Raw genomic sequence first — 16,062 nt, forward strand, 5'->3', positions numbered from 1 at the left:
AGGAGGGGAGAAAATGAGATATAGTAGTGAGAACTAATGAGAATGGAATTTCTCTCAAAAGTGATGAAAGTGTTCTAAAATCAACTGTTAACACTTGCATATATCCATGAATATACTTAAAACCATAAATTATATTTTTTTGTGTAGTATATGAATTACAACACAAAGCTTCTAAAAATAAATACATAAATATGCATCAATTAAAGACAAAAACTGGCCATTCTACTACATAATCACAGTTATAGTGTTATTTTTTAAAAAAGGGGAATATGAATGGGACTACATCAGACTAAGAAGCTTTTGCTCAGCAAGAGAAACTGATAACAAAAGAAACAGACAGCCAACTAAATGGGAGATGATATTTTCAAACAACAGCACAGATAAGGGCCTAATATCCAAAATATACAAAGAACTCATAAAACTCAACAACAAACAAGCAAACAATCCAATAAAAAAATGGGAAGAGGACATGAACAGACAATTCTCTCAGGAAGAAAAACAAATGGCCAACAGATATATGAAAAGATGCTCATCTTCATTAGCTATTAGAGAAATGCAAATCAAAACTACAATGAGGAGGGGGTTGGGAAGATGGCGGCGGAGTAGGTGGACGCACAGACGCCCAGCTCTCAACACCAAACTGGAATACAAATCAATTTAGGAAAAATCAGCATGAAAAACCAACACTGAACTGCAAGAACAGCTCTCAAAAACCAAGGAGCAAAGAGGAAGCCACAATAATCCTGGTAAGGAGTGCCTGAATCTCCTCTGCTTACAGGAACGGAAGGTGGGGGGTGAGGCTGAGAGCCCAGAGAGGATTTCACAGAAGAAAAAGAGCAGAAACTACTGCTCACAGCCACTTACCTGGCGACCAGGGAGCAAGGTGGGTTGAAAAGACCAGCATATCTCCCAAGTGGAAAGGACAGGGAGAGGGACAGACTGTGAAGGGCTAAGGTATGCAAGAAACGAAATAAAAAAGCTGACTCATTCATGCTGGAGGCGGCCATAGCTGGGGGAGGGACTGAACCTTTCACAAAACAGAGCTGAAGTGCTTCTGGATCAGAGATCTCCAGACATCTATCCAGCTCCAATCAGCGCAACAAGACACAGCTGAAAACAAGAAGTGGGGAGGAGGGGCAGTAACTCAGGTCTCCATGGAGATCTGAGATACACCTCCCCCTACTGAAGCTGAGAAAAAACCCTGCCCCCAGTGAGATTAGTTGGTGGAAGAGACCTTCAGCTCTCAGGTTACACCCACAGCATTCCTGGTTACAGTTTCAAGGAAGCCCCCTGCTGAGATCAGTTAACAAGACTATCACCTGTTAAGAAAACAAACAAATCAAGACTTCAAAACTGCCCAAATCCGAAAGTGGATTACAAATAATAGCCGATACCAACCCAAGAAGACCTAGAAATAACACAACTAAAAACTGGAGGCAGACAACACCAAGCCTAGACTCAATCAACTCTACAAATAAAACACCATGATGAGAAGACAAAGGAGTGCAACCCAAATGAAACCACAAGAGACACCTTTGAGAGATGAGCTGAGTGATATGGAAATAATCAAACTTCATTCTACAAATGACACCATCTAATAATGTCCCAATATTTTCTTCTTGTGAAAAGTTTATATATCTATAAAAATAAAAGATAAAATATGCTAATTATCCATGCACTACTAAGTTTTATTATACAAACATATGTAAGTGAAATTTAATATCATTCAATTATTGGGATAATGGCATGAAATTACAAATGTGATGAAAATAATGCACAGTAGATGGCAATTGGTTACTTAGGCCAAAAGTGCCCTTTAAATTGTAGTTATGGTGGTAACTCTCTAAACAAAGAAATCAAATCTGTACCTGTTTTAAAAGCATGCATCTAGACATTAACTTCATACTTCATTTATTTATATTACAAATGTACTCTGTAAGCTTGATATTTAATTCTCAGTTCAGGAGATGAACTGAGTGATATGGAAATAATCAAACTTCCAGATGCGGAGTTCAAAATAATGATTGTAAGGATGCTTAGGGATCTTAGAACAACAATGGATGGTCACTATGAACACCTAAATAAAGAAATAGCAAGTATAAAAAAGAATCAGTCGGAGATGACAAATACAATATCAGAAATAAAGACCACAATGGAATTAAAAGGAATTAAAAACAGGATAGATAGAGCAGAGGATCGAATCAGCGAATTAGAGGACAACTGGAATGAAGGCATGAAAACAGAGAAGAAAAGAGAAAAGATACTCAAAAAGTCAGAGGAAACCCTTAGAGAGCTCTGTGACAACATGAAGAGAAATAACATCCGCATCATAGGGGTTCCTGAAGAAGAAGAAAAAGAACAAAAAATAGAGATGTTGTTCAATCATATCTTAGCTGAAAACTTCCCTAAATTAATGCAAGAGAAACTCTCACAAGTCCAAGAAGCACAGAGGACTCCACTAAAGAGAAACCCAAAGAAACCTACACCAAGATACATCATAATTAAAATACCAAAGCTAAGCGATAAAGAGAAAATATTAAAAGCTGCAAGAGAAAAAAAAGTTATCACCTACAAAGAAGCCCCCATAAGGATGACATCTGACTTCTCAATAGAAACACTTGAGGCCAGAAGGGAATGGCAAGAAATATTCAAAGTAATGCAGAACAAGAACCTACAACCAAGACTACTTTATCCAGCAAGGCTATCGTTTAAAATCGAAGGAGAAATAAAAAGCTTCCCAGACAAAAAACAACTCAAGGAATTCATTACAACCAAACCAATGCTACAGGAAATGTTAAGGGGCCTGTTGTAAACAGATCAAAGTGGGAAGAGAATATAGCAAAAAAAGGAATACACCTTTAAAGAAGAAAATGGCAATAAACAACTACATATCAATAATAACCTTAAATGTAAATGGATTAAATGATCCAATCAAAAGACATAGGGTAGCTGCGTGGATAAGAAAACAGGACCCATACATATGTTGTCTACAAGAGACACACCTTAGAACAAAAGACACACATAGATTGAAGGTAAAAGGATGGAAAAAAAACATTTCATGCAAAAGGAAATGAAAAAAAAGCTGGGGTAGCAATACTTATATCAGACAAATTGGACTTTAAAACAAAGGATATAGTAAGAGATAAAGAAGGCCACTACATAATGATAAAGGGAGTAATCCAACAGGAAGATATAACTATTATAAATATCTATGCACCTAATATAGTAGCACCCAAATATATAAAACAAACTTTGATGGATTTAAAGGGTGAGATCAACAGCAATACTATAATAGTAGGGGATTTCAATACCCCACTAACATCACTTGATAGATCCTCAAGAAAGAAAATTAACAAAGAAACAGCAGACTTATTGGAAACACTAGATCAACTCGATTTAATAGATATCTTCAGAACCTTTCACCCTAAAGCAACAGAATATACATTCTTTTCAAGTGCTCATGGTACATTCTCTAGGATAGACCACATGTTAGGACACAAAAGTGCTCTCAACAAATTTAAGAAGACTGAAATCATATCAAGCACTTTCTCCGATCACAAGGGCATGAAACTAGAAATGAATCACAGCAGAAAAGCTCAAAAATTCTCAAACACATGGAAACTAAATAGCAGGGTGTTAAATAATGAATGGATTAAGAATGAGATCAAAGAAGAAATAAAAAAATTCCTAGAAACTAATGACAATGAGCATACAACAACTCAAAATTTATGGGACACAGCGAAAGCAGTGCTGAGAGGGAAGTTCATAGCACTACAGGCACACTTTCAGAAGCTAGAAAAAGCTGAAATAAACAACTTAACCCTGCATCTAAAAGAATTAGAAAAAGAACAGCAAGTAAAGCCCAAATGTAGTAGAAGGAAGGAAATAATAAAGATCAGAGCAGAAATAAATGACATAGAGGCTAAAGAAACAATACAGAGGATCAATGAAACTAGGAGCTGGTTCTTTGAAAAGGTAAACAAGATTGATGAACCTTTAAGTAGACTCACCAAGAAAAAGACAGAGAGGACTCAAATAAATAAAATTAGAAATGAGAGAGGAGAAATAACAACTGACACAACAGAAATACAAAATATTGTAAGAAAATACTATGAAGAACTGTATGCCAAAAAACTAGACAACCTAGATGAAATGGACAAATTCCTTGAAATATACAATCTTCCAAAAATCAATCTGGAAGAATCAGAAAACCTAAACAGACCGATTACAACAAATGAGATCGAAACAGTTATCAAAAAACTCCCAACAAAGAAAAGTCCGGGGCCCGATGGCTTCACAACGGAATTCTACCAAATATTCAAAGAAGAACTAACTCCTATCCTTCTCAAACTATTTCAAAAAATTCAAGAGGAAGGAAGACTTCCAAGCTCCTTTTATGAGGTGAGCATAATTCTGATTCCAAAACCAGGCAAAGACAACACAAAGAAAGAAAATTATAGGCCAATATCTCTGATGAATATAGATGCTAAAATCCTCAACAAAATATTAGCAAACCGGATCCAACAGTATATGGAAAAAATTATACACCATGATCAAGTGGGATTTATTCTGGGGAGGCAAGGCTGGTACAATATTCGCAAATCAATCAATGTGATTCATCACATAAACAAAAAGAAGGAGAAAAACCATATGATAATTTCAATAGATGCAGAAAAAGCATTTGATAAAATCCAGCACCCATTCATGATCAAAACTCTCAGCAAAGTGGGAATACAGGGAACATACCTCAACATGATAAAAGCCATCTATGAGAAACCCACAGCCAACATCATACTCAATGGGAAAAAATTAAAAGCAATACCCTTAAGATCAGGAACAAGGCAAGGGTGCCCCCTTTCACCACTCTTATTTAACATAGTCCTGGAAGTCCTAGCCACAGCAATCAGACAAGAAGAAGAAATAAAAGGCATTCAAGTTGGAAAAGAAGAAGTAAAACTATCATTATTTGCAGATGATATGATATTGTATATAGAAAACCCTAAAGTCTCAGTCAAAAAACTACTGGACCTGATAAATAAATTCAGCAAAGTGGCAGGATATAAAATCAATACTCAGAAATCAGAAGCATTTTTATACACCAACAATGAACAGTCAGAAAGAGAAATCAAAGAATCAATCCCTTTTACCACTGCAACCAAAAAAATAAAGTACCTAGGAGTAAACTTAACCAAGGAGACTAAAGACTTGTACTCGGAAAATTACAAAACATTGATAAAAGAAATCAAGGAAGATACAAACAAGTGGAAGCATATACCATGCTCATGGTTAGAAAGAATAAACATCATTAAAATGTCTATATTACCCAAAGCAATTTACAAATTCAATGCAATACCAATTAAAATACCAATGACATACTTCAAAGATATAGAACACATATTCCAAAAATTTATATGGAACCAAAAAAGAACACGAATAGCCTCAGCAATCTTAAAAAAGAAGAATAAAGTGGGAGTATCACACTTCCTGATATCAAGTTATACTACAAGGCCGTTGTACTCAAAACAGCCTGGTACTGGCATAAGAACAGGCATATAGATCAATGGAACAGAACAGAGAACCCAGAAATAAACCCACAGTTCTATGGACAACTGATATTTGACAAAGGAGGTAAGGAAATACAATGCAGTAAAGACAGCCTCTTTAACAAATGGTGTTGGGAAAATTGGACAGCTACCTGCAAAAAAATGAAACTAGGTCACCAGCTTACACCACTCACAAAAATAAACTCCAAATGGATAAAAGACTTAAATGTAGGCCGTGAAACCATAAGCATCTTAGAAGAAAACATAGGCAGTAAGCTCTCGGACATCTCTCAGAGCAATATATTTGCTGATTTATCTCCACGGGGAAGTGAAATAAAAGACAAGATAAACAAATGAGACTATATCAAACTAAAAAGCTTTTGCACAGCTAAAGACAACAAGAACAGAATAAAAAGACAAACTACACAATGGGAGAACATATTTGACAATACGTCTGATAAGGGGTTAATAACCAAAATTTATAAAGAACTTGTAAAACTCAACACCAGGAAGACAAACAACCCAAATAAAAAATGGGCAAAAGAGATGAATAGACACTTCTCCAAAGAGGACATACAGATGGCCAATAGGCATATGAAAAAATGCTCAACATCACTAATCATTAGAGAAATGCAAATTAAAACCACAATGAGATATCACCTCACTCCAGTCAGAATGGCGCTTATCAACAAAACACCACAGAATAAGTGCTGGCGAGGATGTGGAGAAAAGGGAACCCTCCTGCACTGCTGGTGGGAATGCAGACTGGTGCAGCTACTGTGGAAAACAGTATGGAGATTCCTCAAAAAACTGAAAATCGAACTGCCTTTTGACCCAGCTATCCCACTTTTAGGAATATACCCCAAGGACACCATAGAACGGCTCGAAAAGGAGAAATGCACCCGCATGTTTGTGGCAGCATTGTTCACAATAGCGAAGATCTGGAAACAGCCCAAGTGTCCGTCAGAGGACGAGTGGATTAAAAAGCTTTGGTACATATATACTATGGAATACTACTCAGCCATAAGAAATGATGACATCGGATCATTTACAATAACATGGATGGACCTTGACAACATTATACAGAGTGAAATAAGTAATCAGAAAAAAAACTAAGATGAATCCATACATAGAAGGGACATAAAAATGAGACTCAGAGACATGAACAAGAATGCGATGGCAACAGGGGCTGGGGGTTGGGGGAGGGGGGATGAAGTGAAGAAGGAGAGAGGGGTTAGGGGAGGGGAGGGGCACAAAGAAAACCAGATAGAAGGTGACAGAAGATAATCTAACTTTGGGGGAGGGGTATACAGCACAATCAAATGTCAAAATAATCTAGAGATATTTTCTCTCAACATATGTACCCTGATTTATCAATGTCACTGCATTAAATTTAATAATAATAATAATAATAATATTAAAAATATAGAACATTAAAAAAAAAACTACAATGAGCCTGACCAGGCAGTGGTGCAATGGATAGAGCGTCGGACTGGGATGCGGAGGACCCAGGTTCGAGACCCCGAGGTCACCAGCTTGAGTGTGGGCTCATTTGGTTTGAGCAAAACTCACCAGCTTGGACTCAAGGTCGCTGGCTCGAGCAAGGGGTTACTCGGTCTGCTGAAGGCCCACGGTCAAGGCACATATGAGAAAGCAATCAATGAACAACTAAGGAACCGCAACAAAAAACTGATGATTGATGCTTCTCATCTCTCTCCGTTCCTGTCTGTCTGTCCCTATCTATCCCTCTCTCTGACTCTCTCTGTCTCTGTAAAAAAAAAAAAAAAAAACTACAATGAGATACCACCTCACCCCTGTTAGATTAGCTATTATCAATAAGACAGGTAGATAATAACAAATGTTGGAGAGGCTGTGAAGAAAAAGGAACCCTCATCCACTGTTGGTGGGAATGTAAAGTAGTACAACCATTATGAAAGAAAGTATGGTGGTTCCTCAAAAAATTAAAAATAGAACTACCATATGACCCAGTAATCCCTCTACTGGAAATATATCCCCATAACTCAAAAACACTGGTATGTAAAGACACATGCAGCCCCATGTTCACTGCAGCATTGTTCACAGTATCCAAGACATGGAAACAACCAAAAAGCCCTTCAATAGAGGACTGAATAAAGAAGATGTGGTCCATATATACTATGGAATACTACTCAGACATAAGAAATGATGACATCGGATCATTTACAACAACTTGGATGGACCTTGATAATAACATTATACTTAGTGAAATAAGTAAATCAGAAAAAACTAAGAACTATATGATTCCATACATGGGTGGGACATAAAAATGAGACTCAGGGACATGGACAAGAGTGTGGTGGTTACTGGGGGTAGGGAGGGGAGGGGAAAGGAGGTGGTGGGGGAAGAGGAGAGCACAAAGACAATTTGACTTTGGATGGTGGGTATGCAACATAATCAAATGTCAAAATAACCTGGAGATGTTTTCTCTGAACCTATGTACCCCGATTAATGTCACCACATTAAAATTAATAATAAAAAAGGGAATATTACATTTTAGTTCTAAAGTTAAATTTTCACTAACTTAATTTCTAGGCTTGAAACATGTTAGACTCCTTCAGCTCTCCCTTGTTGAGTATTCTCTAATATCCAACTAATCACCAAGTCCACTGATTCTTCTATCACAATCTCTGACTCTTCCATGTTCTATGCTGCCATCCTTAGTCTGGGCTTTGGTTACTTCATGTCTGCACGATCCCATTCTTACTATTTTCCTCTTTCAAATCAGTAAACACTGCCAGTTTTTAAATCCAATTACAACTTTCTCGATAACATTCTTAGAAGACTAACATCCACTAAATCAAGGCTGGATTTCTATTACCAGGATTCTGTATTTTCCAGTCTGCCCCAACTCTGTTCCCCACCCAGCCTCATTTCGTAACACATCCAAAGGAGGACACTTTAGTCAAGGCAGAGCTATCTCTTCACTGCCCCTTGTACATTCTACATGCATTCATTTCTCTGCCTTTTATCAGGCTATTCTACTCTAAATGCTTACTCTCCACACTTATCTGTATCCTACAAATCATCCAAGACCTATTTCAAAGCCCCACATTACCTGTGAAGGATTAGTGGAGAAATCCATCTACAAATGATTTCTTGTATCTCCTAGCCACTTTTAGGACTTATTATGTGTGCTACATATCTTAGCATTTGATTTACCTATCACATATTTTAGCTTTTAATTTTGTTATTGTCTTATTATATGCCATTCTATTATTCCATACAGACACACAGCCTGTTCCAATAAGACTGTCACCTTCTTGAGATAAGGACTACCACTTTTTTTGTATCACTGAGATAACCAGCAGTGTTATACCAAAATATATCCCTAAAATTTCTACAATTATTTCAAGATTAATTTAACTGTGAACTATAACTCACCAACATATTTCCAATCATTTTACACACCATTCTACTAGTAATGCAATTAATAAACCCAAAAGCTAAAAGGTGAATACAGTACCTTGTCATACTGACAGACGATTACATTATCTGTGTCAAACAGGTCTGGCACATCCTGCTCACTAACATCATCTCCAGAATTTAATGGGTCCTAAAGAGGAAAGACAGTCACATTAAGGAGTTTAATAATGTTTTGAATTTTTTAAAGATACATGTACATAAATAATGGAACTTGGACATACAGAATAGTAGTATACTTAAAAGTCAAATAGCCCTGGTCAGCTTAGTGGATACAGCATTGGCTGGGCATGCAGACATCCTGGGTTCAATTGCCAGTCAGGGCACACATGAGAAGTGACCATCTGCTTCTCTCCCTTTCTCTCTTCCCCTTCTCTCCCTCTTCCCCTCCCACAGTGAGTGGCTCAATTGGTTCAAGTATTGGCCCCAGGAGCTGAGGATAATCGCTTGGTTGATTTGAGCATTGGCCCCAGACAGGGGTTGCCGGGTGGATCCCAGTTGGGGTGCAGACAGGTATCTGTCTGTCTCCCCTCCTCTCACTTAAAAAAAAGAAAAAGGAAAGAAAAGAAAAAGAAAAGCCAAATAGCCTGAGTTTAAATCCCAGCTTGGCCACTTAATCACTACTGGTCTTCAGCAAGTTATTAAAACTCCTTATATTTCAGTTTTCTCCTCTGAAAAACTGAACATAGTAGTAAGACCCATAGGGCAGTAGAAATGTCAAATAACATTAAGGCAGGTAAGACTTAATATAGTATGGAACATATATAAGAACACAGTAAATGATAGTTAATACTATTTACATAATTATTAGCTACCACATTCCAGAAATATTTTATTACATTTATTAGGATTGGAGTACATACTATTTACCTCTACTCTGACTGCCTTCTTAACCTCCACTCCTAACCCCTCAACTCCTGACAATCTCTAGTTAAGACCAACAAATATAGGAGCTGGTTCCTAAACACTTAATACTAATTTAAATTAAGCTTAAGATTATAAGTTTAAATATTAGTGAACACATAAGTTTCATTTTAACACTAAAGACAGAATTCATCTTAATTGTTATTCCTCTTGGTTACAAAGTATATTAAAGTAAAAACATTATAAATTGAATCAAGTTTCAGCTCAAAAGTAATCCTCAGGCCCTGGCTGGTTGGTTCAGTGGTAGAGCATCATCAGCCCAGCATGTGGAAGTCCCAGGTTTGATTCTCGGCCAGGGCACACAGGAGAAGCACCCATCTGTTTCTCCACCCTTCCCCCTCTCCTGTCTCTCTCTCTTCCCCTCCCGCAGCCAAGGCTCCATTAGAGCAAAGTTGGCCTGGGCGCTGAGGATGGCTCCACGGCCTCCACCTCAGGCACTAGAATGGCTCCAGTTACAATGGAGCAACACCCTAGATAGACAGAGCATCACCCACTAGTGGGCATGCTGGGTGGATCCCGATCAGTGCATGCAGGATTCTGTCTCTCTGCCTCCCTGCTTCTCCAGAAAAATACACACACAAAAAAAGTAATCCTCACCTCATCCACAATGTCTATTTGAGTGTCTTCATTGTCACTACTGGTAGCAGTTGAATCACCATTTGATACATTGTCAGCTTCTCCTTCAAGTACCTTCATGTTTCCTGCATCAATAATCCCTAGAAATTCATTCTCATCTACATCTCTTATAGTTCCTATTTCTTCATTGGAAGATGTATCACCAGTTCCATCTATTTGAATTATTTCATTAATATCATCATCAGCTATCTGAATGCTTAAACCCATCTGAGAATTATAATCCTAAAGAGAGAAAGAAATGCAAAAATGTGTTTCAAGTCAAACAATGTATATAAAACATTAAATCATACAAAATATAAAAATTACTTTAACATCTCACAAGTGGTCATTTAAAATGTTTCTGTCCCTAATTTTGAATTTTAGGACACCCCTAGCATTTCTATAAAACATAGGAATAATTTAAAAATTATAAATAAAGTAGACCTACTTATAGTCATAGATAGAGAGCAAATGAGTTCACTGCTTTAAGATAGTATTTACCAGTTTTTATATACTTTACTTAAATGTATATAGTACCTGTTAGGTTTTAACTATTTCATATTACTATTTTAAACATTAATTCGATGAAGTGGAAAAGACAATGGTAATACCCAATGGACAAATAAAAATATAAAGGACTGCCCTAACTGAAATAAGCCAAAAACAAAAGAACAAATATAAATCAAAACTGATGTAACTTAAAAAAGAAACAGACAAATCCAAAATTTGAGTTGGAAAATTCAACATTCCTCTCTCAGTAATTAATAGAAGAAGTAGACTGAAATCCAGTGAGGATGTAGAAGACTTACTTGAATGACAAAATTAACCAATATAGCCTAATTAACATTTTAGAATAGTCCACCCCAAAGTAGCCAAATTACACATTTTTTTCAAGGGCATAAAGAATGTTCACCAAGATACATCATATTTTGAGCACAGATCAAAGCTTGACAAATTTAACACACACAAAGTATATTCTCTTAGTGTAAAACAGTTAAACCAGAAATCAGTAACAAAAGGATCTGAAAAATCCCTAAAACGTAAAAATTATAAACATTTCTTAATAACCATGAATCAAAGAGTAAGTCATAAGAGAAATAAGAACAATTTTAACTGAACACAAGAAAAATATTTGATAACTTGTGAGAAGTAGCTAAAGCAGTACCTAGAGGGAAATTTATAGCATTACATTACTCTATTAGAAAAGAAGCAAGTTTCAAACCAATGACCTGAAATCCACCATAAGAAACTAAAAAGAAAAGACTAAATTAAGTTCATTGCAAATAAGGAAATAATAAAAGGAGAAAGAAATGGCCCTGGCTGAATAGATGGGTTGGAGCATCAACCTGAATCATAGAGGTTGCTGGTTCAAATCCCAGTCAGGACATATGCAGGAACAGATTGATGTCCCTGTATCTCTCTCCATTTCTCTCATTAAAGTCAATAAAAAAATATTTTAAGAGAAATATGAAATTGAAACAGAAAAAAATGTGAATTACACTTAAATTAGTTCATTCTTTGAAAAGATCAATAAAATTAATTAGCCTCTAGCCATACTGACAAAGGAAAAAAAAGAGAAAACAGGAAAGCAATATTAGAAATTTAAAAAGGCATGTTGCCATATATCCTGAAGACATTAAAAGGATAAGGAAATTGTTATTTTGGCTGCTATAACAAAACACCATAGGCTGGATAGCTTATAAATAATAGAAATTTACTTCTCACAGAGGCTGGGAAGTCTAAGATCAAGGTACCAGAAAATTTGGTATCTGATGACAGCCCACTTTCTGGTTCATAGATAGTGTCTCCTCACTGTGTTCTTGTATGGCAGAGGGGCTAGGGAGCTATATGCGGTCTCTTTTATAAGGCAACTAATCCCATTCATGAGGACTCCTCACTCATGATCTAATCACTTCCCAAAGGCCTCACCTCCTAGTTATCGTCACCATTGGGAGTTAGGATTTCAACATATGAATGGGGGAGGCGGAATATAAACATTCAGACTAATATAAGTCAATTTACAAAAATTAATTTAAGTCTATATAGTAGCAATAAACAATTGGAAATTGAAATTTAAAAGCAGTACTATTTAAAGCAGCATGGGAAAGGCAACTCATGACATACAAAGGATCTTCAGTAAGGTAACAAGTAGATTCCTCAGCAGAAACTTTGAATGCCAGAAGGCAGTGGGATGACATATATTTAAAGTGCTGAAAAATAAAAAAGACTGCCAACTGGGAATTCTATATTTGGCAAAACTGTCCTGCAAAATAACTGAAAAATTAAGGCATTCCCAAATAAAGACTGAAGGAATTATTACCACTAGACCTGCCCTAAAAGAAATACTAAAGGGAGTACTTTAAATTTAAATAAAATAATGTTAGAGAATAACTTGAAGCCATACAGGAGTATAAAGACCTCTAACAAACAAAATAGAGATGGACTCATAGACAGAGAGCAGGCTGACATCTGTCAGTGGAGAGTGGGAGCTTGAGCAGAAAAGGACAAAAAAGAGGAAAAACTCATGAACACAAACAATAGTGTGGTGATTGCTGGAGATAAGGGGGAAGAAGGGGAGGGTGTAGGGGAATAAGTGGTAGGACAGAGACTTGACTTGAGGGGTAAACACACAATACAGTGCATAAAAGATATGTGGTTGAACTGTCTAACTGAAACCTGTATAATTTTGTTAACCAGTCTCACCACAGTAAATTGAATTAGAATTTTAAAAATACGTATATATAAAGTTTCCTGGTAAAGGTAAATACATGGATAAATATAAAAATAATATATTATCATAATTTCACTATTTAACTCTAGTTTTTATTCCTCTATGAGGTTTACAGGGAAAAGGCATAGAAATAGTTATAATTGTAAACATATATGGAAGGGTAAACAATATAAAAATGTAATTTGAGACCAGTAATATGAAGTAGGGGAGGGTGAAACTGAAAAGGAACAGAGGGTTTTGTTTTGGGGGTTTTTTTGTATTTTTTTTTAATGTTTATTTAATTGATTTTAGAGTGAGGAAGAGGAAGAGAGGGAGAGACAGGAACATCAATCTGTTCCTGTATGTGCCCTGACCAGGGATTGAACCAGCAACCTCTGTGCTTTGGGTAATGCTCTAACCAACTGGGCTACCTGGCCAGGGCAGGAGCAGAGTTTTATTATGAGATTAAAGCTGATGGCCTGACCTGTGGTGGCACAGTGGATAAAGTGTCAAGTTAGAACACTGAGATTACCAGTTCAAAACCCTGAGCTTGCCTGGTCAAGGCACATATGGGAGTTGATGCTTCCTACTCCTCCCCCCCCTTCTCTTTCTTTCTCTCTTTCTCTCTCTCTCTCTCCTCTCTAAAATGAATAAAAAAATAAAAATAAGTTGCATTGATATCAGTTCAAAATAGATTGTTATAACTTTAAGATCTTTTAAGTAATCCCCATGGTAGCCACAAACAAAACATTTATAGAATATACATAAAGGGAAATAAGAAGAAAATCAAAGTATGTTACTACAAAAAAGCAACTAAACACAAAGGAAGGCAGTGAGGAAATGAGGGACAAAGAAGCTAAAAGACACACAGAAAACAATAACAAAATAGCAAGATAAGCCTTCTCTATCAGTAATTAGTTTATATATAAATGGATTAAACACCCCAATCAAAAGACACAAATTGGCAGAATGAATAAAACAGGACCAAGCTATATTCTGTTTACAAGAGATTCACTTTAGATCCAAGGACACACATAGACTGAAAATAAAAGGAAAGAAAAGAAATTCCATGCAAAATAGTAACCAAAAGGGAGTGGAGGGAGCTATATTACTATTAGAAAAAGTAGATTTTAAGTCAAATTCAGTTGCAAGAAACAAAGAAAAACATTATATATAAAAGAATCAATCCAACAAGAAGATACACTATTATAAATATATATGAACCAAACACCAGAGCTCTTAAATATTTGCAATAAACATTGACAGAATTGAAGAAGAAAACAGCTCTATAATAATAGTAGAAAACTTCAATACCCCATTTCAAAAATGAATACAACCACCAGACATAATATCAATAAAGAACTTAAATAACAGTATAGGCTCTGGCCAGTTGGTTCAGTGGATAGAGCACTGGCTTGGAATACAGATGTCCCAGGTTTGATCCCCAGTCAAGGCAGACATGAGAAGTGATCATCTACTTCTCTTCCCTCTCTCCCTTCTCTGTCCTTTCCCCTCTTGCAACCAGTGGCTCAACTGGTTAGAGTATTGGCCCCAGGCACTGAGGATAGCTTGGTTGGTCTGAGCACTGGCCTCAGGCACTGAGGATAGCTCAGTTGATTCAAGCATCAGTCATAGACAGAAGTTGCCAGGTGGATCCTGGTCAGGACACATGTGGGAGTCTGTATCTCTATCTCCCTCCCCCCTCACTTAAAAATAAAAATAATACTATAGACCAACTGGAGATAACAGATATATAGAGAACATGCCACCCAACAGTAGCAATATATACATTTTTCCAAAGTTCACACATCAGATTCTCCAAGATAAACCTATGTTAGGCTACAAAATAAATCTTCATACTTAAAAAGACTGAAATAATACAAAGTGTCTTTGTGTGTGTGGGGGGGAGGCAGAGAGACAGACTCCCACATGCGCCCCACCAGGATTCACCTGGCATGCCCACGAGGAAACAATGCTCTGCCCGTCTGGGGCATTGCTCTGTTGCAACCAGAGCCATTCTAGCTGGGGCGGAGGCCTTGGAGCCATCCTCAGCTCCCAGGCCAACTTTGCTCCAATGGAGCCTTGGCTTTGGGAGGGGAAGAGAGACAGAGAGAGAAAGAAAAGAGGGAGAAGGGTGGAGAAGCAGATGGGCACTTCTCCCGAGTGCCCTGGCCAGGAATTGAACCCAGGACTTCCACATAGTGTCTTTTCTGATCCCAGTGGAATGAAACTAGAAATTAATAGAAGTAAAACTGGAAAATCTATAAAATGTGGACATTACACTATAACTTCTTTTTAAAAATCCATGAGTCAAAAAAAGAAATCAAAAGAAACAAAACCTTTTATCAAAAAATTTTTTAAAATCTTGAGACAAATGAAAATGAAAACAAAACCAAAACTTATGAAATGTTGCAAAAGCAGTACTAAGAAAGAGATTTAGAGCTGTAAATGTACCATTAAAAACAAACAAAAAAATCTTTGTTACACCTTAAGGAACTAGAAATAGAAGAACAAATAGAGCATAAAGCTAGAAGGGAAGAAACAATAGCAATAGGGCAGAGATTAGAACAGAAAAATAATAGAGAAAAATCAACAAAACAAAACAAAACCAAGGGTTGGTTCTTTGAAAAGATCAACAAAATTGATAAACCTTTGCTGAAAAAAGACAACTAAAATCAGAAATGAGAAGACTTTACTACCAATTTAACATAAATGAAAAAAATTGTAAGAGAATACTATGAATAATTATATACTAGCAAATTGGATAACCTAGATGAAATTAACAAATTCTTAAAAAACATAACCTACCAA

General features: G+C 36.6%; 1 protein-coding gene across 1 annotated transcript in view; it reads right to left on the minus strand.

The window, feature by feature from the left end:
- The window catches only part of GTF2A1L (general transcription factor IIA subunit 1 like), a 54,032-nt gene that overhangs the window by 8,450 nt on the left and 29,520 nt on the right, over positions 1 to 16,062 (minus strand). The window contains exons 7-8 of the mRNA XM_066378307.1: positions 10,524 to 10,784; positions 9,046 to 9,135 (exon numbers count right to left, since the gene is read on the minus strand). Of these exons, the coding sequence (XP_066234404.1) occupies positions 9,046 to 9,135; positions 10,524 to 10,784 (351 nt within the window). The remainder of the gene's footprint in view (positions 1 to 9,045; positions 9,136 to 10,523; positions 10,785 to 16,062) is intronic.

The sequence above is a fragment of the Saccopteryx leptura genome, chromosome 3 (assembly GCF_036850995.1).
Source record: "Saccopteryx leptura isolate mSacLep1 chromosome 3, mSacLep1_pri_phased_curated, whole genome shotgun sequence".
NCBI classification, from domain to species: domain Eukaryota; kingdom Metazoa; phylum Chordata; class Mammalia; order Chiroptera; family Emballonuridae; genus Saccopteryx; species Saccopteryx leptura.